The 25964-nt window shown below is 52.6% G+C and overlaps 1 protein-coding gene across 2 annotated transcripts in view; it reads left to right on the forward strand.

Annotated features, from left to right (window-relative positions):
• The window catches only part of VPS35L (VPS35 endosomal protein sorting factor like), a 92031-nt gene that overhangs the window by 25541 nt on the left and 40526 nt on the right, over positions 1-25964 (forward strand). For both annotated transcript variants that reach the window (XM_002711807.5, XM_070064787.1), the window contains exons 10-19: positions 732-828; positions 1554-1601; positions 2318-2411; positions 5877-5954; positions 6312-6434; positions 16001-16047; positions 16773-16884; positions 17399-17515; positions 19189-19242; positions 22758-22838. In XM_002711807.5, coding sequence (XP_002711853.2) covers positions 732-828; positions 1554-1601; positions 2318-2411; positions 5877-5954; positions 6312-6434; positions 16001-16047; positions 16773-16884; positions 17399-17515; positions 19189-19242; positions 22758-22838 — 851 coding nt within the window. The remainder of the gene's footprint in view (positions 1-731; positions 829-1553; positions 1602-2317; positions 2412-5876; positions 5955-6311; positions 6435-16000; positions 16048-16772; positions 16885-17398; positions 17516-19188; positions 19243-22757; positions 22839-25964) is intronic.

Genomic DNA, 25964 nt, shown 5'->3' on the forward strand with positions numbered 1-25964 from the left:
AGCAATCACACCCACATTCCAGTTGGCAGGCAGGAAGACGTGAAGGAGGGCACTGTTTTTAAAGTTTTATGTATTTAATTGAAAAGCAGTGAGATCTTTCATCTGCTGGTTCACTCCCCAAATGGCAACAATGGGTGGGGCTGAGCCAGACCAGAGCCAGGAGCTTCATCCGGGTCTCCCACGTGGGTGGCAGCCATATTGGAGTCCTGGGTTCAAGTCTCAGCTCCACCCTCCATTCCAGCTTTGCGCTAATGTGCGCTCTGAGAGGGCAGTGGGTGATGGCTCAGGTAGATGGGGCCTTGGCATGCACAGGGGAGACCTGGGTGGAATTCCTGGCTTCTGGCTGCAGCCTGGCCTAGCTCCAGCTGCTGCAGGCATTTGGGGAATAAAGCAGCAGGTATAATAGCTCTGTATCTCCCTGCCTTTCAAATAAAATAAGTAAAAATGAGGGGTGGGGAGAGATTAATAAAGGGACATCTTCAGAGGGCCATTGTGGTGAGGTGAGCTAACATCAGGAATCTGAACAGCGCTTAGTGCACGCACACATGCGCATTGGGGTGTGTGTGTGTGTGTGTGTGAGATCTGACTGTCACCATGTTTCCCAGGAAGGAGGAGGATGCTGGAGAAAGGGCTCAGAGGGTCTGAGCGCCCTCCCCCTCCTCCGTCCCACGGTGGTGCCGTGTGGGAGCCTGCGCTTCAGTGGGCTCACGGCCCTTGTGTTGGTCTTGCAGATCACTTTTGTCCAGAGAATGTGAACGACACGGCCAAAGAAACGTGCCTGAATTGGTTTTTCAAGATTGCGTCCATCAGAGAGCTCATTCCGCGATTGTATCCTTTGTGTGAGTGTGTGTGTGTGTGTGTGTGTGTATCCCATGATTTTCCGGATAGGCAGAAGGCACCACACGGTTCATTGAAGCCATGTGCTGGGATGCCCCTGAGATTCCTATAGAAAGCTGGGTCCCGTTACGGCTGCTGGCCCGAAAACCCAGTGCAAGCCACGCCGTGGGAGCCCTCGCTCGTGCTCCCTCTCTGTGCAGATGGCTTTTGGTTTGCCACTTGGAATACGATGCCACGTGTCCGCCTCTGCCACCTTGAGGAGCGGCCACACAGTCCTTCTCTCAGTCTAAACGCTGCGTCCTCCTGTGTTCTGTCTGCTCCCAGAAGATGGAAAGAGCAAGGCCTTCTTCGAACGCCAGCATGGGAGACCAGAGAATGTAACTTGCATACACAAATTATATCTTAGCTATATCAAGTTCCATCTCCCCTTCCCGCCATCCGCACCCCCAGAAAGCCTTGATCTGCGAGGCTTCCTTCTCAGATTAAATTTCAGTGCACAGCCAACAATGTAACATTTTCCAAAAGTCAAGTTCACAGAAAACCTTGAACTCCATCTGTGGAAATCACAAGCCCCTCCCTCCCTCCCTGCACTCCCTGCACTGTGGAGGGCCCCAGGGGCCTCCCTCCCCTCCCAAGACCCTCCTGGTTCTGCTCTCTGACTCCTGTAAGGAGTCGGCGACTTGGAAGATGTCTTCCTTAACGGAATGTTTTTGCAGTTATGTGGAAGCGTCTATCCTGAAGTGTAACAAGTTCCTGTCTAAGACGTAAGGTTCTTCTCTAACACCTAGACCCACCAAATGTCTAAAAATCCAGACATGCAAGCGTGTGCATGCGCGCGTGCACACACACACACATGCACACGCATGCACAAGCCCCATGGTGACATAACAGCAGCTGGCATTCACGGGGAACTAAGGGTGCAGAAGACCAGGTGTCGAGTCCAGACCGGGTGCCATATCGCAGATAACTCCTGATTGGATAGAATGTATCCCGAAGGTGCTGGCGGGACCCAGGGATGCCTGGGATTGTCTTGAGGGGAACGGGGAACGCGGGTGCTGAGGAAACAGCTGCTATGTCTGGCCAGTGGGGGCAGTGCCTTGGGCAGAGGGAAGTTCCCCGTGGCAGGAGAGAGGGACCAGAATATAGGTAGACGCGTGCCGTGCCATTAGGAGGGGATGGGTCACGGGGTAGATCCGTGCCACAGGAGTGCAAAGACAAGATGGGGGCTTCCAGTTGTTGAAAAGGAACTGGGGACAAAACACTGTTACAAATGAGTGGGGTGAACGTGGCCTCCAGCCCTGCGCGTGGGACACAGACGTAAGAACTCATTGAGCCAGGAACCTATCAGGGGGCAGGGCTGTTAGACACCCCCGGGCGCTCCGAAGCTCTGACCTTGGCAGGTTCCCCCCACCCCCAGGTTCAGGGAGTCGGGCTTTGTCTTGATTGCGTGTGTGTGACACCGCCCTCCGTGTCTCTCCAGGGGGATCTCCGAGTGCCTGCCGAGGCTGACCTGCATGATCCGAGGCATCGGGGACCCGCTGGTGTCGGTGTACGCCCGCGCCTACCTCTGCCGGGTAGGCTGAGCGCGCCCCCGTGGCTGCGTGCCACCCCCTTCAGCCCCCACATTGAGCTTCTCCTGCCTCGGCACCCCACCAGCCCCTAAAAGCAACATTTCATTAGCTGCTAATTTTAGAACCCGGCTCTTCCACAGAAAAGAGAGCTGCAGAGTTCCTCCTAAAAAAATTAGTTTCCAAGTAGACCAAGTTACCGGAGCTCTAATTAGGGGGATGTTTGAGGTCATCTCCTTAGATGTGAACTGGTTCCCCGAGTTAATTGTTTCCCGGTTCTTGGCTGGGAAGCAGGCTCCCGGGGCCTGTCGGGCCTCAGCGTGCTTGGCCCTGACTTGAAACATCGTGTTCCCTTTGCCTTGAGCTGGATGGCTTTATTTGTGATGTATCCTTGCTTGCAGCGAGTTGGCGAGGGCCCTCGGTAGGGCAGGGAGCAGTGCTGCGTGTGACGGCAGACCCCAGGGTCCCCAGGGCCCGGCCCCGGAGGGCTGCAGGCCCCCCTGGGATGGGTCCAGGGGCGCCTATGGGAAGCCACTTGGCCTCTCTCTCCTGTGAAGTACCACGAAACTTCAAGCTGCAGCTCTCCCAGGTTTTTTGTTGATGAGAAACAAGCCATGGAACGGGTGTGATTGTGACGCCTCCGCCCACACGGGGCCTTCCCTCTGTCCCATCACGCCTTGCGCCAAGCGGTACTGCAGGGGGTTGTCCCAAGTTAAAGTTGGAGCCTCCCCCGGAGCAGTTAAAACCAGGAACAGTTAAAACCCCCGGTTAGCAATTCAAGAATCTGGGGCAGCCAGCCTTTGATTTCCCTCCTCCCTGTGACATCCAGCAGGTGACAAGCCCTGAGGGCCTGCAGTGTCTCAGAGCACCCAGCCACCCCCTGGGAGTGAGTAATGCACATCCATCCTGAAGGCAGAGTTTTCTAGGTCTGTTCCTTGTTGCTGATTGTGAGAGGAGCACTCTTCCCTCTAAGGGCACCTGCTCCCCCCACCCCTGCAGCAGGCCTAATGCTGTACGCTTCCCCCTACTGGAAGCATGGGGGGGGGGCTTTTTTTTTTTTTTTTTTTTGACAGAGTGGACAGTGGGAAAGAGAGACAGAGAAAGGTCCTCCTTTTCTGTTGGTTCATCCCTCAATGGTCGCTGCAGCCGGCGCACCGCGCTGATCCGAAGCCAGGAGCCAGGTGCTTCTCCTGGTCTCCCATGCGGGTGCAGGGCCCAAGCACTTGGGCCATCCTCCACTGCACTCCAGGCTGGACTGGAAGAGGAGCAACCGAGACAGAATCCGGCACCCCGACTGGGACTAGAACCCGGTGTGCCAACGCCGCAGGCGGAGGATTAGCCTAGTGAGCCATGGCACCACCCTTTTTTTTTTTTTTTTTTTTAACATTTATTTCTTTGAAAGGCTGAGTTACAGAGAGGCAGAGAGAGAGGGGAGGTCTTCTGTCCACTGGCTCACTCCCCAGATGGCTGCAACGGCCGGAGCTGGGCAGATCTGAAGTCGGGAGCCAGGAGCTTCTTCCGGATCTCCCAAGTGGCTGCAGGGGCCCAAGGACTTGGGCCTTCTTCTGCTTTCCCAGGCTGTAGCAGAGAGCTGGATGGGAAGTGGAGCAACTGAGACTCGAACAGGTGCCCCTATGGGATGCCGGCACTGCAGGTGGCAGCTTTACCTGCTGTGCCACGGCATGGGGCGGGCTTCTTATCCAGGAAATTCAGGTATATTTCTGGAACCTTCAGCTCCTGAGTGTTCTAAAGTCTAGATGCTCTCAAGTGAGGGTCTGCTGAGGGCCTCCTGTGCGCGTCACAGCCTGCTGGATCCTGTGGGCGCATTGGCACTCACCCTGCACAGTCAAGGCGATTCTTTGACCTCACCTTGACCTCTGTTGAATAGGAGAGTAACGCATTGGACAAGGTCACTTGGTGCCTTAGTGAAGATGATTTCTGGTTATTAAAGAGAAACCAGCAAAGCAGAGAACACTCACTCTCCCTAAGCCTGTTGGGCTTTAACGTTTGCAGTTAGGGACATGAGCGGATGGAAGCTCCCGCGTGTCCTCGTCACAGCCTTTGAATGCAGATGCCCTGCGGGACAGTGGACATCGGAACGCGCTTCTCCGCTGGGTGGTTACTAAAAGCCTTTGGACGGAACAAGATGTGACCTGTGCGTAGCACTCTCAGCGGAAGTGGCAGAAGCCTGGTTCATCCGACCGGAAGCACACAGGGCACTTCCGGGCTCTTGTGTCAGGACTGCAGGCGTGGCTGGATCCAGGGCCTCCAAGAGTGCTGTCAACAGTCCGCTCCCCTCCCAGCTCTATCCCGCCAGCCTCAGAACCGTGTTGGGGAGAGAACTCTCGGTCCCCAGTCCATCCCCAGTCTCAGTGGCCTACCTTGCGTCATTCATCTACCCCTAGGCCAATCACTGTGGCTGTGGGAGGGATAGGCATATGGACTGGGCTTGAGTTACGGCTTGGATCGTGTGCTCAGCTTTGCAACCCAGGATGGGGTAGTTCCATCTCATGATACAGGGTGGGCAGCATCTGTTCTCTCCCACTAGCTCTCGGAGGCCCACGAAAATCCTGCGGTCTGTGTGGCCCACAGATGTCATCGATATCCAAACAGCCCTGGGGCAGAAGAAACGTTCCCCACCGTGTAGGAGGGTTGAGTTCCCCCCAGACACATCCAGTTCACCCCAACAGAGGCCTGGGGAACGGAGGCCGGGCGGGCACAGGCAGGGGTGGGGGATCTTGCGCTGTTGCCCTCGCTGCTGGGGTAGGATCTTTCAGACCCGAGCAGGTTACTGCGCTGCTCAGCTGGCGTGATGGGAGATAAACAAGCAACAGAGGCAGTGAGTGGGTCGGGCGTGGGGGAGCCGAAGCTGTTTATTAAAGGAAAGTGTGACTAGCTCCTCGCCTGCGTCATGGCCCCTTCAGCTCACCCCAGAATGCCTGTCCACCCGACTTGCCTTCGCTGTCACCCAACGGCTAATTATCGCCTCTTCCACGACCTGATAAAGTGAAAGGGAAGACAATAGACCCGGCACTTGTTGTTAATCTTTTTTTTTTTTTTAAATCTGTGCTTGTCCTTGCCAACATCCCTTCCCATCCCCAGCAACCATAGAGCTGCTCTCAGAGTTAACACATTTGTTTTTAACTGACTTGAGAGATCTTCCATTCCCTGGTTCACTTCCCAAATACCTGCACCAGCCAGGGCTGGGCCAGTCTGAAGCCACAGGCCCAGAGCCCAGTCCGGGTCACCCACGTGGGTGGCAGAGACCCGAGTACTTGAGCTGTCGCCTGCCGCCTCTCAGGGTGCACGTTAACAGGAAGCTGGAGTCGGAAGCAGAGCCAGGAGGCGAACCCAGGCCCTCAAACAGGGCTGTCTTTTTTTTTTTTTTTTAACTTCTCCAGAGGGTATCATGCCTGACATGAGGGGTTGTTTTTCCCGTTGCCAAGGTAACCTCTTTCTGCTTGGCCACAGGTGGGAATGGAAGTGGCACCGCACCTCAAGGAAAACCTCAACAAGAACTTTTTCGACTTCCTGCTCACATTCAAACAGGTAAGAGCCCGCTGGTGGCCAGCCAGGTCGCGGGTCGCAGCCTCCCAGCTCTCTGGAGGTGCGAACCCCAGAGAATCGCCCTCGGCCTGCTGTCGCCTGGCTAGGCGTGCTGGGTCAGTGTGCGAGCGGGAGCCTACGCCAGGCGCCCTCTGCTGCTGGCTGTGTTTCTACCAGGTTACCTGTGCACGCGGCTCGGCGGCTCGGGGAACTTGCTGTGCGGTTTTCTAGTTTGAGGAAAGCGACCAAGGCCCCAGGCTGGTTGGGTCCATCCCAGTGCTTGCAAGCCTGCGAGTTGCGTGAGTTTTGTTTGTTGCACGGTTGCCCACGCCTTTCCTAAGTGCTTCTCTGGTCTCATAGATTCACGGCGACACGGTGCAAAATCAGCTGGTGATCCAGGGAGTGGAGCTGCCGTGCTACCTCCCCCTGTACTCGCCCGCCATGGACTGGATCTTCCAGTGCATTTCCTACCACGCCCCCGAGGTGAGTGCCAGGGCTGCCACCCAGGAGCGGTGCTGGGGCCCCTCTCTCCTCCGCTGCGGCACTGTGCCTGTACTATGTGCCCTGTGATGTCAACAGGGCCCTCTCCTAGCTGATGCATTCAGCTGCGTGTAACAGGGCCACTTTAAAAATATTTTTTATTTTGAAAGAGTGACAGACTTACACATACAGAGATATTCCATCCTCTGGTTCACTCCGCCAAGTGGCCAGGCTGAAACCAGGAGCCTGGAACGCCATCTGGGTCTCCTACATAGATGGTAGGGTCCCAAATGCTTGGGCCACCTTCTCCTGGCTTCCCAGGTACATTAACAAGAAGCTGGATCAGAAGCAGAGCAGCCAAGACTTGACCTTGTGCTCCTCTATGGGATGCCAGTGTCACAAGTGGTGGCGTAGCACCCTGTGCCACAGTGCCTACCCACGGGTGGGACCGTTTACCGTGACGGACATCTGCAGGTGCTGGCATGAACTTGTTTATGGCCCATCACCGAGTGGGCCAAGGCGGCTGGACACAGTGCTGTGTGTTGTGGCCCCCTGTTCAGGCCTGGGCTCTGTAGTTGGGGTGCCTGGGGTGGGGTAGCCTCAGCTCTGTACAACTGTTGTGAAAAAGGTAAGGCCAAATAGCTTGTCTGGAATCGCTCCGAGTCTTCCTGCTTCGTTTGTAAATGGAATCAGTAATAACAATCCCTACTTGCTGGACAGTTGCAAGGAGCGGCCGAGGGGTGCATCTGCCTTTACGGCTCCTGGCTTAGAGCAGTGCCCTGGGTGTCCTTGCAAACTGATGTTTACATCTGTGCAAGAGAGCTGGGCAGCAGCTGTGGCAGACTGTCGCTGCAGGACGAGACTTGGGCCACCTTTTGTTTGCATGCCTGTGTTTTCTAACTGTCAGCGTGTATATGCTGCTTAGATTTTTACTTTTTTGCATTGCAAAATTCACTAAGTGAATCAATTTTACTTATTTTTAAAGATTATTTATTTGAAAGGCAGAGCAACAGAGAAAGATCTTCCAGGCACTGGTTCATTACCCAAATGGCCACCAAACCAGGAGCCAGCAAACGCATCTGGTTCTCTGACGTGGGTGGCAGGGGCCTGTGTACTTGGGCCATCGTTTGCTGCTTTCTCAGGCACATTAGCAGGGAGCTGGGTTGGAAGCGGAGCAGTCAGGGCTGTAACTGGCACTCCAGTAGGGAATGCCAGCGTTGTAAGTGGTGGTTTAACCGACTGTGCCACTCGGCGGCCCCTGCAGATCGGTTTTAGATGAAGTCAGTGTAAAGGGACGATTGTGTGACCTTGTGTTGCTTGTTTGCTGGGACCTCAGCCTGGTCTCCACTGTCCCCAGCTCCTGGGGAGGAAGCACCGTGACCTTGGCTTAGAGCTGCCCTTGCTCATCCGCTGAATGGCTAGAACGTACAAGCAGGGTGGTCATGTTGGAAAGGAGAATGCTTATTTTCTTCTCCTTATTTTGCCAAAAGGCAAAATCAGATTAAAAACAAAAGGTCCAGATTCTAAGGCATTGTGCCTTTTATTTTAAGCACCGGAAATCGCAGGGGATGGCAGAAGCTGGGACTGGAGCCTTCCCAGGGAGTCTTGAAGCTGTGGGAGATCTTTGTTGCACTGGCAGAGTGATTAAAAAATTGGGTCACCCGAATAATAATAAACTGCAGTTCTTGGGGCACTTGAATCAGGGACTTGCAGTGTCTTGTTAAAAAAAAAAAAAAAAAAAAAAAAAACCTCCAAAACGTGGAAGAACTGATGGCAGCCCGGGAGGGGGAGCTGAAGGCGTGTCGACCACTGGGCCCCCAGGCTCTGATGGGGGCTGCAGTGAGCCCGCTGGGGAGCAGAGCCTCCAAAGGTGGAGGTGGTGGCATTTGGCGCTGGCAGGAGAGGGGGGAGGGAAAGGAGAAATCGCCTTCAGCTGTGAAGATCTGACCCGCAGTTGTAGATCGGAGTTGGAGCTCCACATTTAAAAAGTCGGGGAGTGTCTGTGTGTCTCTGGACTGCTGTGTCCCCCCTGGGAGCTCATCAGGAATAGGAGGTTCTTCCCTGCAGTCCTGGAGGCTGGAAGGCCAAGGTCAGGGGCCAGCCCAGTATCTGTTGCAGCCTCGCACAGTGGAGAAGGGCACCGATCGTGTTTGTGTAGGCCTTGCCTCCCTGTACCATGACCTTGGAAGTTAGGGTTTCCATGACCTTGGAAGTTAGGGTTTCCATGCCAGGTCGTGATGGGACATAGCATTGTGTCCATAGTCAAGAAAGCTTCATTCCAAAGGGCAGCTTCTGTTTGAAGACAGGCTCTACTTCTCCCTCAGAAATTGAAACAAGACCACTGAGGGCTGGGCATTTGGCCTCCTGATTAAGCTGTTTTGGGGACAGCCCCATTCCATATGGAGTGGCTGGGTTCAAGTTCGACTCTACTCCTGATTCTGGTTTCCTACCAGGGCAGACCCCGGGAGGCAGCGGTGATGGCTCTAGGAGTTGGAGAGAGACCCTGGGTTGAGTTTCCAACTCCCTGCTTTGGCCTGGCCCAGTCCAAGCTGTTGGAAGCATCGGAGGGCCTTGTATTTGTCTCTCTACCTCTCAAGTAAATAAATAAAAAACTAAAATGAATCTAAAATAAACTTACACACCTGATTTCAGGCGCATCCTACATGGAAACAAAACAGATCCCTTGATAAGCGTCTCATCGTCATCACCCCGCAGCCGTCTGTGTATCGGAGCGGGGGCGTGCAGGGTGAAAGGCCAGAGCCCTGCCATTGGATCGCTGGCTGGCTGAGCTTCGGGAGCCGGTGCTCAGAGCTGGAGGGAAGGGGCAGGTGCATGAGCAAAGCCTGGGGCAGGCAGCCAGACACAGCTGGGTTGCCTTGGGCTTCCTGACCTCCATTTTGCCCACTGTAAAATGGGTCTAATAATAGCACCTTCCTCTAAGGGCTGTTGTGATGGTGACTGGGACACAAGGCCAGTGGGGCTGGCGTCCACTCCTAAGGTAGGTCCTGACAGGCACCACTTGCAGGAGATCAGCTTGGCAGAAGGGCACCAGATGGATCAGGGCAGGTCGACCAGTTGGTAGAACAGGTGAGGGAGGCTATTTTAAAAAGTAATATTGCAGTTTTGAGAGACAGAGGGATTGATCAATCGATGCATTTTCTGTTTGTTGGTTCACTCCCAGATGTCTGTGAGAGCTGGAGCGGGGCCAGGCCAAAGCCAGGAGCACCATCTGAGTCTCCCATGTGAACACCAGGGACCTAAATAGTGAGCCATTGTCCACTGCCTCCCAGGGTGAGCCTTAGACGGAAGCTGGAATTTGAAGCAGATTTGAGACTTGAACCCAGGCCCTCTGATGTGGAAGCAAGGTGTCCCAGTGGTGTCTTCATTGCTGTGCCAGGGCACAGGGCTGTGCCTGGTGCTGTGGTGTAACAGGCTAAGCTCTGCCTGCGGTGCCGGCATCCCATATGGGTGCTGGTTTGAATCCCAGCTGCTCCACTTTCCATCCAGCTCTCTGTTTATGCCCTGGGAAAGCAGTGGAAGATGGCCCAAGTCCTTGGACCCCTGAACCCATGTGGGAGACCCAGAAGAAGCTCCTGGCTTCAGATCAGCCCAGCTCTGGCTGTTGCAGGCATTTGGGGAGTGAATCAGCAGATGGAAGACCTTTCTCTCTATCTCTCCCTCTTTCTCTCTCTCTAAGCTCTCAAATAGATAAATAAAATTTTTAAAAAAAATTGCTGTGCCAAATGCTTGCCGTGTGATTGTTTCATACCAAGAAAAAAGTTTCACTAAAAATACAGACACGTGAGAAAGAGTTTAGAAAAAAACAGAAAGGCTGTAAGAAGACAGCAGCTCCGTGAGATCCTACGTTCCCTAACTGGTCCGTGCCGGCCTCCTGGTGGGTTCCTGTGAAGTAGTCTGTCTCTGTGTCACTGTCTCTCTCATTTTGTAGATGAGACCGTGTCCCTGAATAACTTCGTGCTGCTTAACTTAGCCTCATGACACATGCTTCCCCTGCTGGGAAGGTTGGAGGCTGTCTCTCACCCTGGGAGCTGGATGTGGCGGTCACAGGACGGGGACGGCTCCCAGGCACCGCGAGATCTTGTTTGAGGCTCGCTCCGTGTGGGCTGCTTTGCTTGGATTATCTTCGTTCGCCTTCCCAGCTTTCCTGGGCTGGGGACCGTTGCTGTCCATGTTTGCAATGTGGGCACGGAGGCTTGGCGGCTTGCTTCCTGTTCAGCGGCTGGAGGGAGTCCCAGCTGTGAGCCATTATGATGCTGGCTTTGACACCGGCAGGTCTGTCCCCTCCAGCTCTCCTTCCTGGTGTCCCCTTACCTGCTCCCTTGAGGGACTTAAAGACCCTAACAGACTGACTCATGGGCTATCACTTCAGTGGCCACGCTGCAAATTGTACTTTAAACATTTGAAAAACGTGGTTAGGCTAATAGTGCAAATGCTTAAATTCCCCTTAAGCATATGGTTCTGTTATTTCTATCAGGTTAGGAAAAAATTCCCAGTGGACAAGAAATATGAGGAAATAGTTAAAATGTCCTCTTTTTTATTTTAATATTTACTCGAAAGGCAGAATTAGAGAGGCAGAGAGAGAGAATCTTCCGTCTCCTGGTTCACTCCCCAAATAGCCACAGCAGCCAGGGCAGGGCTGGGACAGGCTGAAGCCAGGAGCTCCATCCAGGTCTCCCACTTGGGTGCAGGAGCCCAAGCACCCCCTCTCCCTCTTCCCCCTTCCCCTCCTCCCCTCGCCCCTCCCCCTTGCTTCTCCCCCCCTCCCCCTCCCCCTCAGAAGTAAGCTTCTGGGACTCAAACTGGTGCTCCTATGGGATGCTGGCACTGCAGGCAGCGGCTTAACCTGTGCCACAGTGCCTGCCCCAAAATGTCTTTTTTTTTTTTTTTTTAATGCGTTGGGTGTGGGATTCTTTTTTTTCACACTGAAATAGTTCTTTGAGACTTGAGCATATTAGCTGTGGGTGTGGGAAAGGTTAGTTTTTGGGGGCAGGTGTTTGGCACAGTGGTTAAGACGGCCCATGGGACACCGCATGCCCTATGGGAGTGCCTGGTTTGAGTGCTGGCTTCTCTGCTTCCTGTTCCAGCCTTCTGCTGGCGTACCGAGGGAGGCAGCAGCAGGCCCTGACGTGACTTCCAGGCTCCTGGCTTCAGGCTGGCCCAGCCCTGACTGCTGCGGGTGTTTGAGGAGGGAGCCAGCAGATGGAAGAGGTCTTTATGGGTGTTTCTCTCTGGCTTTCTAGTAGAATGGAAAAAAAAAAATTTGTTCCTGATTCTGCTCACCCTTTGTAGTTCTGCTTCATTTGGAAACATGAAGAGGAAAAATAAGGAAAATATAATATGCATATCATTTTATTCTCTTATGAAGCAGTGTTTGTAAACACTGGCATTACTGAATAAAAGCCCAAGTAGAAATCTGACCAGGCTGAGCTATGTACGAGTTAATCTTGGTTTAGGGGCCGGTGCCATGGCTCACTTGGTTAATCCTCTGCCTGCGGCGCTGGCATCCCATGTGGGCGCCGGGTTCTAGTCCCGGTTGCTCCTCTTCCAGTCCAGCTCTCTGCTGTGGCCCGGGAAGGCAGTGGAGGATGGCCCGAGTGCTTGGGCTTCTGCCTCCGCTGCAGGAGACCTGGCCCAGCCCTGGCTGTTGCAGGCATTTGAGGAACCAGCCAGTTGGTGGGAGATGAAGGTCTCTTTCCAGCTGTTTCTCTCTGTCTCTGGCTCTCTTTTTCTCTGCCTTTCAAATAAAATGAAAATAAAAAGTTAGCTGATGATGTTGCTTACCCTTTACAGTCCTGCTTCCTTTAGAGAAATAAGAAGGAAGAAATGGCATGAGTGACACTTGGCTTTCATGTGAAGTGTGTTTGTAATCTCTGGGAGGTGACAGAGCACAGGCACAAGTTGGGGAGCACTCTGAACGACAGACGAGTTCATTTTGGTTTAGAAAACAGGAATGCAGCCTTCGTCTGACTTCTCTTTCTGTGTGCTTTTGAAGTGAAAAAAAAATAACCTGGAATAACCCTAACCTGGAAATAACCTTAACAATCCATCCTTTAAATATGCTGATGGTTGCATAAACCTATATAAATGCGTACAGGGTCATAAAGTGAGGCCAGAGACATACCCTTCCCCACCAGAAACAAAACAAGACAATAATGGTATAAGACCTGCTGACATAGTCTGGTTCAGGGTCCTGGCTTTGGTAGTGCCGTGTAGGATGTTGCCAGTAGGGATGGGTATTGGGTGCACCTGCATCCTGTATCAGAGTACGTGGGTTCAAGTTCCCACTCTGCTCCTGATCTCTGCTGCTGTACACTCTAAGTGGGGGTGTGTGTGATGGTTCAAGGACTTGGGTCCCTGCCACCCGTGTGGGAGACCTGGACTGAGACCCAGCTCCTGGCTTAGCCTGACAATAGTCACAGCTGTTGGAGGCGTTTGGGGAGGGAACCAGTGGATGAAAGCTTGCTTTCTCTGCCTTTCAAATAAATAAAACTTTAAAAAGTGACCACTGGTGGAAGCTGGATGTTGGGTAGGCTGGACCTCTCTGTTCTTGTTGAACAGTGTCTAGCCATGATATAGATTCCATTAAAGACAGAGGTGGATTTGTCTCAACTGATTACCCTGGGAAGAGTGGGGCCATCCTAGGTTCTCGCGTGGATGCGATGATTCCAGTTTTGTGAAACCCAAAGGCAGGCTTGCATGACAGCTGGCATTCATCGGGCAGAGACCGAGTTCTAGCAGAGTAAGCACTCAATGTTGACCCTGGGAACAAGCACCCAGCGGCGTCCCTGGGAAGGGGGTGTTGGGAGGGGGTGCAGTCATTTTTCTTGGTGCGTGCCAGTGTTAAACTTCTGCCTGTAGCCACTTCTCATTTTTATAGTTGTAAGAGCAGTGAAGTGTTATCTAAGTGGAATGTTGGAGCAAGAGCCCCAGTGACAAATCCTCACACAGACGGGCACCCACAGTGAACACCTGCCTCGGAAGAAGCCCAAAAGGGGGAATCGCCTCCCCCAGACCCGCCAGGCCCCCGGCCACGCATGTCTCTTCCTGTCCCCTCTGCTGTTTATCAAGGTATATCCTTGTACGCATTTTTAATGCATTCCTCTTTTGTGAAGAGGACAACATTCTGAGCGCTGATCTGGTCTTTATGGCCAGAATCCCACTGACATGTTGGCCTTTGTCCTAGTTCACCTTCTCTATGCACGTGTGTGCGTGTGCACGCATGCGTGTGTATGAGAAGGAAGCCCCATGAGGACACGGGGCTCTGTTTTGCTCACTGCTGTGTTGCCCATATTCAGTGGTCCCCTGTTCTCTGCAGGGCCGTGTTGCAAGACACCCCGTAGATTCCTGAAACTGCAGAGGGTACCAAACGCTTTATGTGCCGGGTCTTTGCCTGTACCTCGCACCTAAGAGAAATGTGTACATTAGGCTTGGTAAGAGGCCAGCAACCATGATTAGGAACAGGACAGTTCTAACAACTGACTGTCATAAAAGTCACATGGACCTGGTCCCTCTGTCTCTCAGAATCCCTTAGGCTGCTGTATTCGCCCTCTTGCTGGTTGTGGGTAACGGTAGCCGCAGAACGTGAAACCATGACTGAGGCAGTGGAGGCGGGGTGGGGAGGGGGGCACTGTTATGGTTACTCCTTGGGTAGGGCTGAATGGTTGTATGCATTGGGGAGCATCAGTGTGGTCGTCACTCTGAATGGCTTTTGCCCTTGCCCAGACTCTTCCAGAAACCTCTTTGGATTGGTCTTCAAGGATGGCTTTTCTATAAATGCACTGGGAGTGGGTCAGGGAAGCCATTGGTGACATCATCAATTTTATATCAGCTGAGATGTTTCTGACCACAGCCTGCACATACAATTCAGTGTGTCCTCTTCCAGGACAGGTCTGACCCCAAAGGCCAAAGATAAAAGCTCCGGGCTAGGCAGCCTGCCTCTCTGTAGCTGGTAACAAGGTGACTGCTGCCACTCCAGGCATCACATCCGAATGTGACCTATCCAGAGGCAGAAAGACAGGGAATCTTCAGTTACCGACAGGGACACCTTTCCTCAGAGTCCCCAGAAGACTTCGCATCCCTGCTCAGCAGCTAGAAGTGGGGCATGTGCCCAGGTCTGCACCTGCCACTGGCTGGGGCAGCACGACCACCCTGGCTGCGTTGGCCCTGTGTTAGTCTGCTCAGGCTGGGGTCTTACTAACAGCCCTTTATTAGCTCTCAGTTCTGGAGGCTGAAGCCCAAGGTCAAGGTGCAGGCAGGGCTGTTCCCGAGGACTATGTGCAGATGGCCGCCTTCTCACTGGAACCTCACCTGGCCTTTCCCTTGGGTATGGCATCCTGCTGGCTCCTCCCCTTCTGGGGAGAACACAGCCCTTCCTATTGGATCAGGGCTCCACCGTTAAGATCTCATTTAACCCTAATACTTCCTTAAAGGCCCTGGACCCAGATGCAGTCACTTTGGGAGTTCAGCCTGGAACAGGACCCCGCCTGATTTATGTGGGGCAGACACAGAAGCCTGGATAAAACCAGAGTTCCAGGATGGGGGTGTTGACTACGTCTCCACAGTCAGCTCTCGGCCGAATTACCCAGCCCCACCTGTGACCCAGGGTCGCAGCAGGGGGAGGGCACACTTTTTAGACACAGGTCTCCCCCCTGCCACTTGCTGGGAAGTGGCTTCAGCAGTCTTTGCTTGACTTCCTCATCTGCATAATGGGAATGCTGTCACCGGGGGTCTCCCAGGGCATCTGGGCCCGGGGCGCGCTTGGTGTGCAGGCTGCCGTGGCTGGCGCTGTTGTCTTAGGGTTGACCTTACCTCAGCGCTCACAGCTTTCCCTAGAGGATACTCCCATTGATTTTTTTTTTTTTTTTAAACCAGGAGCTCTTTGGAAGATGTTCAGTTGTCTTAAGATAGCTCTAAAGCCATCAGCAGTGTCCCAGTGAGCGAGACTTTCACTTCCTTTGGCAGGGAAAATGTGCCGCAAATGAGGTGGAGAGGAAATTGGAGATAAGAGCACGGGCCGCAGGTGCCAGGCTGCCTGGGTTCTGCCCTGGCTGTGTTGCTCAGTGCGTGCCCTTGGGTGCTGAGCACATGGCTGCTCTGGGCCTCATCTTCTCATCTGTGAAATGGGAGAGTAAAACGCCTGCCTGATCAGCGATCGCCATGGGGAGACGGCGAGTGCGGTGTGCTTGTCCCCATGACTCAGGCACTAAGTGGGGCTTCGTGCTTGGGCTATGAGCTGGGGGGGGCGGGGGGAGGCACGGAGCAAAGGGACTTCCAGGCTTCACAGAGTTGGCGACTTGGCCATGGCCTTGCTGTTGGTAGTAGGTGAGGCTGGAGTGGAGCCCACGGGTGCCTGATGCCAGGGACCCAGGTCCTAGCCATGACACTGATGCCTTGAAGGTAAATTTTTTTCCCTCCCTCTCCCTGTCAGGCACTAGGCCTTAGGTAAATGGGTCTCTGGCCACATTTGATTCTAGAGTTTTCCTTTGGGAGTGTCTTGGAGATACTGCTTTAGATCCTGTAATCTCATGAATTTTTCATTAATTTCTTAGGCCCTGCTGACCGAGATGATGGAGAGATGTAAGAAACTAGGAAATAAGTGAGTATCTGAAGAGTCACAGAGTCTGAACTTGAAAATGGGCTTGGTTGCTTGTTGGAGGTCAGCCTGCTCCCCTGAGAGCTGACAGAGGGGTGATAAATAGTGCAGAGATTTCCAAAGCTGGGGTTCAGTTTCCTGGCCTCAGACCTAAGCTCCCTGTGGTCGTGGCTTTGTGACTGTGGCCCGCTTACTTGATCCCTCCATGCCTTGGTGTCTTCTAAAATGGGGCTAATAATAGTTTTCTCCCCGTGGTGCTGTGGTCAGACAGGGCTGGGATGAACCTGGCCATCCTGTCTCCAGGCAAGGGAGGTCCCCTCTGCGCCCCTGGTGATGGTAGAACTTGTGTTCACCACTGGGTCCCTGGTGCCACCCTAAGAGAGAGGGGTGTGTGGTGGTGGTGGTGTGGGTCCTCGTGCCTAGTATTGTTGGTGCACCAGCACACTGAAAAGCTTGCTTGGCTTCCCTTGTGGGTTTACCTGAATTAGTGAATTAACTCATCCAGTTAATTCACTAATTATCAAATGCCAAGTACATGCATCACACTGTGTTACTCTCTGGAGGTTGCCCTTTTACTTGGCTTTTTTGTTTTTGTTAAACTTCACTATTTAAAGTCTGCTTTTCATCCCAAGATCTAAATTTTTTTTATATATATGTATAAATTTAAAGCACATGAAGAGCCTTCATGCGGGGGTCGCTCCGCTGACGTGGGCGCTTGTGTCTCGCAGTGCCTTGCTGCTGAACTCCGTGATGTCCGCCTTCAGGGCCGAGTTCATTGCCACGCGGGCTATGGACTTCATCGGCATGATCAAAGAATGTGATGAGTCTGGCTTCCCCAAGGTGGGTCCTGGTTCAGCCGTGGCGGGAGGACAATCGGCAGTCTCTACCTGGCAGCTGTCGGGGCGGGGTCCAGGGGTGGGGTCAGCGAGGGCCAGCAGGGACCCGAGCACAGGCTGTGTGTGTGACAGACGCCCGGGGAGAGAGGTGAGGGGCTGGGAAGGTTAGACGCCCTGACATTGCTGTGAGTCCTCGATCCCCAGACTCGCTCACCGTGGCGCACACACTTTGGTCTTAAGTCTTGACAAATACATCTGCTCCCTGTGCTTACGTACGAAATGCCTTCTGTGGTGGAATATTGGGATATTGTGGCCCACGAGTTAGGCCAGCACGTGGAGCCTGTTCCCTCCCTTGAGCTGCTAGGAGTGAGGCGGGTCGGTCCGTGCTTGACCTTGAGCAGGTGGTCATTGGAGGAGAAACCTGAGATGTGCGCAGCTGCTGCTCTTTCCCTCTCTGAGCCTCCAGGTACTTTGATTTTAAAATCCCCAGTAACGCGGTGGCTTGGTATTTTTCTCAGCACCTCCTTTTTCGCTCCCTGGGGTTAAACTTGGCCTTGGCAGATCCTCCCGAGAATGATCGTCTTCAGATTCTCAATGAAGCTTGGAAGGTTATCACGAAGCTGAGGAATCCACAGGTGGGTGGCCGCTTGCACCCCAGGCTGACGGCTTTCTGTGCAATCACGCAGTCATCCTCCTTTGTTAAAGAATTTCTTTTGAAAAAAGAAAGCTGCTTCTGTTCCCTGTACTGTTTATTAACCCGTGACAGAGCACTGCTAGCCTTAAAGGCCTTTGATTTTTCTATCCTAATTGTGTCTCATTCTTGAGGCCTCAAATGCACTCAGAACAAGATGACAAATACGGGAAGCTTTGAAAGACCTATGACGGAGAGGATCTGGATCCCCTGTAGGGTTTTGGGCTCGAAAGTTCCCGTTTTAGTAGAGTATTCCTAACTTCCAGGTCAGCCATTGAGCAAGTAGAGAGCAAGAGGAACTCCAGGCTCCAGGCCTTGCGTGGAGTCCCCCGGCCTCCCTGGCCCTGCACTGCAGGTGGCCCCGGAGCCGGTCTCACACCAGTGACTGTGGCGCGTGTGGTGGTGGCCGTCGTGCTGCAAGTGTGGCTTTTGTGTCCACTCATCCTTTTAGGCAATTTCCAGCAACCAATGCAGTGGCTGGTCAGGAAGGCCGGCGGTCTGAGCAACTGTCCCCACACCCTGCTACCAGCACCGTTGGAGGCATCGCAGGCAGGCGAGCACCTGGTACCTTCCCTTGCTGTCACTTAGGAAACTAGAAATGACTTCCAGAGTCACACAGAGAGACACCGGTAAACTGTTTAATCCAGGAGTGGGGAACGTTTTTTTCTGCCAAGGGCCCTTGGCTACTTATGACATCATCCGCAGGCCATACACGATTATCGGCTTAAAAATTAGCCTCCTATCGATGTACTGAATCGAATGCCGCCTGTGGTTGCTGTGGAAGGACCCGACCAAATGGCTTCATGCCTTACAAGGCCTGTGGGCTGCATGTTCCCCAGCTCTGTTGACCTAACACTGATTGACTGACTGTAGCAGCCTGTTCAGACGTGTGCGAGACTGGTTGTACTGCCTGGTGACTGTAGTCAAAATCAGTGTATGGTGTACTTGAAGTCACCGAGAACTTAGATTTTAACTGTTGGTACCACAAAAGGTGATGCGTATATGAAGCAGTGCACACATTGAGTAATTACCTCCATTTAGCCATTCCTCAGACTATACATGTGTCTAAACAGTATGCCGTGCACCGTAAATACCCATTGCACAGTTTCTGGTGGTCAGAAAACCCCCTGCTTATTCAGGATCTGCAAATGATGAACCTCTGGGCCCCGGCCCCTCTGCTCCCCGGCTTCAACATGGCCACGTTCACCTGCACAGCCACCTCCTTGCGTGTCCCCTAACATTGCAGTTAGACCTTGAGACGTGAGCTACTCAAAGCCTCTGAATTGGTTCTGGGATCTTCCATGACTTATTTTTGGACTGCGGTGGACAGCAGGTAACAAACCATGGGAAGAAAAGCCCTGGATGAGGGGACACTTGCCGCTGTTCTCGTCTCTCCCTTCTGTCTTCGTTGTGAAACGTCAGAACTGTTGACCTTGACCATTTCCCCTGACCGAGTCTTTTCCTGGGCGAGTAGCCTGACTCGACTGGTCATTGTCATTGTCAATTGAGAGCTGATAGCCAAAGCCCTTGAAGGGGCTCGGGGTTGGACGTGAGCTTCTGCTGCGTGGTCAGCCGCGTTGCGCTCACCGTGAGGACGTCTCCCTCTTCTCTCCGCAGGACTACGTCAATTGTGCCGAGGTGTGGGTGGAGTACACGTGCAAGCATTTCACGGTAAGCGCGCCTGTGGCGTGGTGGCTGAGAGAATCGGCGTTTTTCATGTTTATGATAGCAGATGAGTCCTGGGCAGACAGGCATTTTACCGTAGTAATTGTTCTTATAATTTCTTAAAAGTGGCATTCTTTGTAACAAAAGACGATGGGGCAGTGTAAGAAGTGCTCTGTGCTGGCGTGTTAAATTTGTGAATCCCTGCATTATGCAAAGTTAGGCACGTTTTTCCCCCCAGGACACCTTAGCTGATGCAAAAGCACGTTGTGATTTTTTCCCCACAAGGTGGTCCAGTAAGTGGCGTTACGCAAACACGTTTGACTTGTATAGAATTTTTCCCCATGCTTCTTTCCTTAGGTGCATACTAAAAACGGTTTGGAGAGCCCGGGGCTTGTTAAAGGGCAGGGACTTTTAGAACAGGTAGAAATGGGTTTAAATCTTACTGCCAAATCCACTTTTAAAAATTGAAGTTGAGAAGTGCTATGGTCTGAATGTTTGCTACCCCTCTCAATTCTGGCAGAGACTAATAGAGAGGGGGAGAAAGAGGTCTTCTATCCAGTGGCTCACTCCTCAGTTGGCCGCAACAAACGGCCAGAGCTGAGCTGATCTGAAGCCAGGACCCAGGAGTTTCTTCTGGGTCTCCCACATGGGCGCAGGTGCCCAAGGACTTGGGCCATCTTCTGCTTTCCCAGGCCACAGCAGAGAGCTGGATCAGAAGTGGAGCAGCCGGGACTTGAACAGGTGCCCATCCATATAGGATGCCTGCACTACAGGTGGCGGCTTTACCCACTACGCCACAGTGCCGGCCCCAACCCCTCACCTTTCTGTGTTGAAACCTATTTCCCAAAGTGAGGATGTTAAGTAGTAGACCCTGGGGCCAGTGGTGTAGCACAGCGGGTTAAGACACCACCTGCAATGCCAGAATCCCATGTGAGCACTGGTTCCAATCCTGGGTGTTCCACTTCCAATCCAGCTCCCTGCTAACGTTCCTGGGAAGGCAGCAGAAGGGGGCCCAAGTATTTGGGCCCCTCCCACCTACAGGGGAGACCCAGTTGGCATTTCAGGCTCCTGGTTTCTGTCTGGCCCAGCGCTGACCATTATGGCCATTTGGGGCGTGAACTAGCAGGTAGAAAAAGCTCTCTCTCTTTGTCCTTCCTTCCCTCTATAACTCTTTCAAATAAAAAAAAAAAAAAAAAAAAAAAAAGAGAGAGGTGGGCCTTTTGAGAGGGGATTAGGTCAGGTGTGAGATTTATAAAAGGGGCCCCCAGGAACCTGCCGGTCCCTGCCTCCATGTGAAAAGCTTCTGTCTGTGAGGAACAGAGCCTTGCCACACTGAGTCTGCCAGTGCCTTGGTCTTAGGCTCCCATCCTCCAGAACTAAGAATTACATTTCTGTAGCTAAGACATGGAATTAGCGTAAAGGCCCATCAACTGAAGATTGGACAAAGAAATTAATGGGGTATGTACACTATGGAATACTACATAGCAGTAAAAAAAAAAAATGAAGTCCAGTCATTTACAACAAAATGGATGAATCTGGAAGACATCATACTTAGTGAAATATGCAAGTCCCAAAGGGGCAAACACCTTTTGTTTCCCCTAATCTGTGAGAACTCATAGAGCACCTAAAAGGAAATCTGTAGAAGTGAAATGGACACTGGAGAAGGGATGACTTGAGCTGCCCTTGTCTTGACGGTCAAGGAACAATTGAGTTTTTTTCTTCATACTATTTGTTGTATTCTTTACTTAATATTGAGTTAATCGTATATGTATAAAGTCAGTTGAAAATAGATCTCAGTAAAAAGTAAGAGTGGGAACTAGGGAGGAGTAAGTTTGTAACTGTAAAGCTGCATAGTTCTGCATACATTCCTACGGACTTACTTCTAAGGGTACAGTTTAAGAACTTGTCATGGGACTCCAAATCCCACTCAACTTGGTAAAAATCCCATCTTAATTGTTAAAGTGATCATAGTAAGTGTTAAAGTGAACATATAGATAGGATTAAGTGTTAAATAGGATTAAGCGTTAATTAAGTGTTAAATATAAATATCATATAAGTAGGATCAAGTGTCTGGTAATAATAACAGATAGAATTAAAGAATATTCCAACATGGGAAGCAGTCACACAGCAGACTCATAGGATAACAGTTGCTTTAAGTAGCAATTGGGTTGCAAGATGGTGCTGTGTGGAGCTTATCCTTTCTCCTTTATGTGCCAGCTGGAGAGCTTGTGTGAGGGGAGACTTCCTTTGGTCGGGTGTTTGGTTAGCCTGAAGCACAGGACTGGTGCTTGGTTTGCTCCCTCTCATTGGCCAGTTTTCAGAATAGGACTCGGTCCTCAGTGTCCCCAGGGGTGCCCAGTAACTGTTTGTGTCTTCAGGAACTCAGGGCCATAAAGACAGTTGGTAGATTTTGGTCTATCGCAAGTGCCTGATTCTTCCCGACGCTCAGTCCTGCCTCTGCTGTCCGGGGGCTGCCTGTTCAGGCTGGCTTCTGGGTTTTTCTGACTTGCTTTGGATAACATTCTTTTATGCCTTCCTTGCTTGCTCTCCTTTGCATATTTCCTATCCCAGATTTGGAATCTGCTATCTCCAGGGAGCCTTGGGTACTTTAGTCCTGTTGCTAGATTTTTTTTTTTTTTTTTAAAGCTGAAAGGCAGAGTAACAGAGAAGGAGGGGGAGAGAGATCTTCCATCTGCTGATTCACTCCCCAAATGCCCCCAACAGACAGGGTTAGTCTAGACAGAGTGAAACCAGGAGCCAGGAACTCCACCCAGGTATCCTGCCTGGGTGGCAGGAACCCAAGTGCTTTGGCCGTCATCTGCCAGCTCCAAGGTGCATTAGAAGGGAACTGGATTGGAAGCGTGGAGTGGCCAGGACTGGAACTGGCACTCTGATTCTGGGTGTGGGGATCCCAAGCCATGGCTGAATCTCTGAGCTTCTCCCAGCCTTCCTTTCCTCACCTGTGGAGTGGGGATAGTACTGTGTTGGGGAGTTTGGTGAGCGTAAACTGGGTGAGTGAGCTAATGCCAGCTGTTCAGATAACGCCCGCCGTGTGCTGCCTTCCCTAGAAGCCACCTCCCCTCACGGCAGCCTTGCCTGGTGGCTGTCCTGTTCCCCGTGTGTAGACCAGAGGGCAGCACACTTTCGTTGGAGGCGGCCAGTGTTTGAGCCTTTATTCACCTCTGCCAGTGTAGCACTAAAACAGCCACGGACAAGGCGTGAGTGACAAGGCTTGGCTCATCGGCTAGTTCCCCGCCCTTCCCACAATGCCTCACCGCGTGCTCCCTGCAGGTGCCTGAGCAGGGCGCTGGGACTGGCCGGAGAAAGGACACAGCTCAAGGAGAGCACTTGCTGCAGACACAGCCGTCTGTAGGACTGCGGGACTGGGCCGGGTGGCCGGTGAGGCGGCCCCTCTGTTTTTATCTTCAGCAGAACGCCCTAAACCGTTCCTGGCAGATGCGTGCCGCATTCGCAACCTGTCAGTCCCTTCCATGTCTAACTCGGTGCCTCTTCCCCACCAGAAACGAGAGGTGAACACTGTTCTGGCGGACGCCATCAAGCACATGACCCCAGACCGCGCCTTCGAAGATGCCTACCCTCAGGTGAGGCGCTCCCCTCTCGCAGCTCTGGGCCGGGCTGTGCAGCCATATCCGCTCGTATTTGAGTCCCAGCTCTGCCGTACCCTTGCTGTGGGCCCTCTGGTCGGTTATGTGATCTTGCCGGATGTCAGTTTTCTCCCCTGTGAGATGGGAGCAGTAGGAGGCCAACCCTGAAAGGTGGTGGTGAGGGATCCCTGAGACAGGTGCTGGGCATGTGGCCAGTGGCGGGTAAGCATTGTCGTGGCTGTTGCTGGTGAGTGAGGGAGGGATCTGTGTTTTTCAATTAACTTTTTTTCGGAAGGTTGAAAGACTAGCAGAGAGAACCCTGTCTCTCCTTAGCGCGTTCACTGTCACCATGTGTGCCACGTCAGTGCATTGACTGTTAACTTTGCCACGTTGGCTGCGTCAGCATCGTTGTGCACCTGTGGACACACGTGCACGGTGGCGGTTTTCTCCAACTCATCTGAGTGAGTCGCTTTCTTCGTGTTGCCTTGTGGTGCCCCAGGAGCTCATGGACGTCCTCCTCCCTCCCCACGGTTCCTCCATCCACTTCGGGGACTTCAACAGGAAGATGTCTCTGCTGGGTACCCCGCAGCCCACATTCCGGCTTGGTCACTTGACTGTCCATTCGGGCAGAGATTTTAGAAGGCAGCTTGGGCTCCCTTACTGCGCAGTAGCTCGGCCTAATGAAAAATCTTCCTTTCCATTTAATAGCATGATACTCTGGTGCTAGTACCTGCGATTGATTTTGGATGTTTACTTAGTATAAGGCCACAAGTGGCATATTCTTGTAGGGATTTTTGGATTTTTACATTTGGGTAATTTAAGAATTTTTCACCATTTGCCAGCTGAGTTGGTTCATTATTTCAGTTTATTGAGCCACACTGACTCCCTGATATTTTTCTTTTAAAAAAAAATATTTATTTGAAGGGCAGAGTTAAGGAGGTGGGAGGGAAAGACAGAACTTAAATTTGTTAGTTTACTCCCAAAATGGGCTGCAATGGCCAGGGATGGGCTAGGTGGGATCCAAGGGCCTGGGACTCCATCCAGGTCTCCCACGTGGGTACAGGGGCCTAGGTATTTGGGCCATCTCCCACTGCTTTCCCAGGTGCACGTGCAGGAAGCTGGATCAGAAATCGGGCAGCCAAGATTGACACTGGCACGCAAATAGGATGCTGGCATCATAGTCAGTGCTCAACCTACGCACAAGGCCAGCCCCACCCTGGCGTGTTTCTCGACATGATAAAGACAGGGCATGTTTGTGCACAGCATCTGGTACAACGCAGACAAATACCATTGTCTGAACACAGCGTGGAAGGGGGCAGTTCAGACCTCACGGATTTGTCCAGACTTCACGTGGAAATCGATTAGCCTTAGAATTTAGTAGACACCATTTATTTGTGTTTGTTTCTAAAGATTTATATATTTACTTAAGAGTTAAAGGGAGAGATGGAGAGATCTGCCATTCACTGGCTCATTCCCCAGGTGGCTACAATGGCCAGGCCTAGGCCCAGGCCAGAGCCAGGAGCCAGGAGCTTCTTCCAGGTCTCACACATGGTGGCAAGGGCCCAAACACATGGGCCATCCTTTGCTACTTTTCCCAGGCCATGAGCAGGGAGGCTGGGCTGGGAGTGGAGCAGTGGGATACCAACGGGCACTTCTATGGGATGCCGGGAGATCTACCATCTACTTGTTCACTACCCAAATGGCCACAAGAGCCAGGGCTGGGCCATGCCAGATCCAGGACCCAAAACTTTATCTGGATCTCCCACACGGGTGTCAGGGACCAAAGTACTTGAGCCAGAAGTGCATCAGTAGGAAGCGGGATGGGAGGCAGAGGCAGGACTTGAACCCAGGCACTGCAGTGTGGGAAGTAGTTGTCCGTAGCAACGCCTTGGCCTCGGCCTGGAATACCCACTCCAGTTGTGAGGGTTTGAAGTCCTGTCTTAGTTTTTCACTTGACTGACCTACTAAGCTACTTAGTTGGTTCAAACTAGCATAAACAAAATATTTTTATTTTGTTTTATTTTTTATTTTTTTAATTTTTGACAGGCAGAATGGACAGTGAGAGAGAGACACACACATACACAGAGAAAGGTCTTCCTTTTTGCTGTTGGTTCACCCTCCAATGGCCGCCGCGGCCGGCGTGCTGTGGCTGGCGCACTGCGCTGATCCGAAGCCAGGAGCCAGGCGCCTCTCCTGGTCTCCCATGCAGGTGCAGAGCCCAAGCACTTGGGCCATCCTCCACTGCACTCCCGGGCCACAGCAGAGAGCTGGCCTGGAAGAGGGGCAACCGTGACAGAATCCAGCACCCTGACCAGGACTAGAACCAGTGTGCCGGCGCCACAAGGTGGAGGATTAGCCTAGTGAGCCACGGCGCTGGCCACATAAACAAAATATTTTTACTATAAACAAAGTACTTGGCGGTAAATTTTCTTTATTTCTAAGTTTTGTTTAGAAATAACACTTGCTTGGTTCTCCTAGGCCAAGACCCTGGTGCTTTTGGCTGGGACTGGTGCCTCCCAGGCAGCGAGTGGTGTGCATCAGAACCCGAGCGTTAACCTGGGGCAGGTCTCACGGGCTGGGCCCTCATCTGAGGGTGATGCCATGGCCTTGGATCCCACTGGCAGACCCTCTCCACTGAACAGGTCAGGAAACACGAGGCCATGCTGGCCTAGAACGGGTGCCAGAAGATTGGCCCATAGGCCCTGCGTAGCTGGCCACCTTTATTTGAGAATCAGGTTTCCTTGGCACACAGCCACGCCAGTTCATTTCCAGGTCGGCCTCCCTGCCTTCCAGTGACAGCAGCAGCTGACTGGGGAGGCCTGTGGAGCGCTTGGCCTTCTGCAGAATAAGGTTGCTCAGTGCTGGCACAGTGACAATCACTGGTGTCACCCGAGCTCTCCAAGGGCAGGCACTGTCACCCAGCACCTTACGGGCCGTTCCATTGATCCTTGCGACGCCTGGTGAGTGGGGTTCTGCTTTGATCCCATTTCCCAGATAAGGTCACTGAGCGTGGTTGCCTCTTCAGGGTGCACAGCAGGATGTAGGGAGTCAGGAGGGCAAACAGAACTACACCAGGGCCTTAATTCCTCATGCTCTGGGCTTGCCTTTCTGTAACTGTAATCG

This window comes from Oryctolagus cuniculus, chromosome 19 (assembly GCF_964237555.1).
Source record: "Oryctolagus cuniculus chromosome 19, mOryCun1.1, whole genome shotgun sequence".
Classification (NCBI taxonomy): domain Eukaryota; kingdom Metazoa; phylum Chordata; class Mammalia; order Lagomorpha; family Leporidae; genus Oryctolagus; species Oryctolagus cuniculus.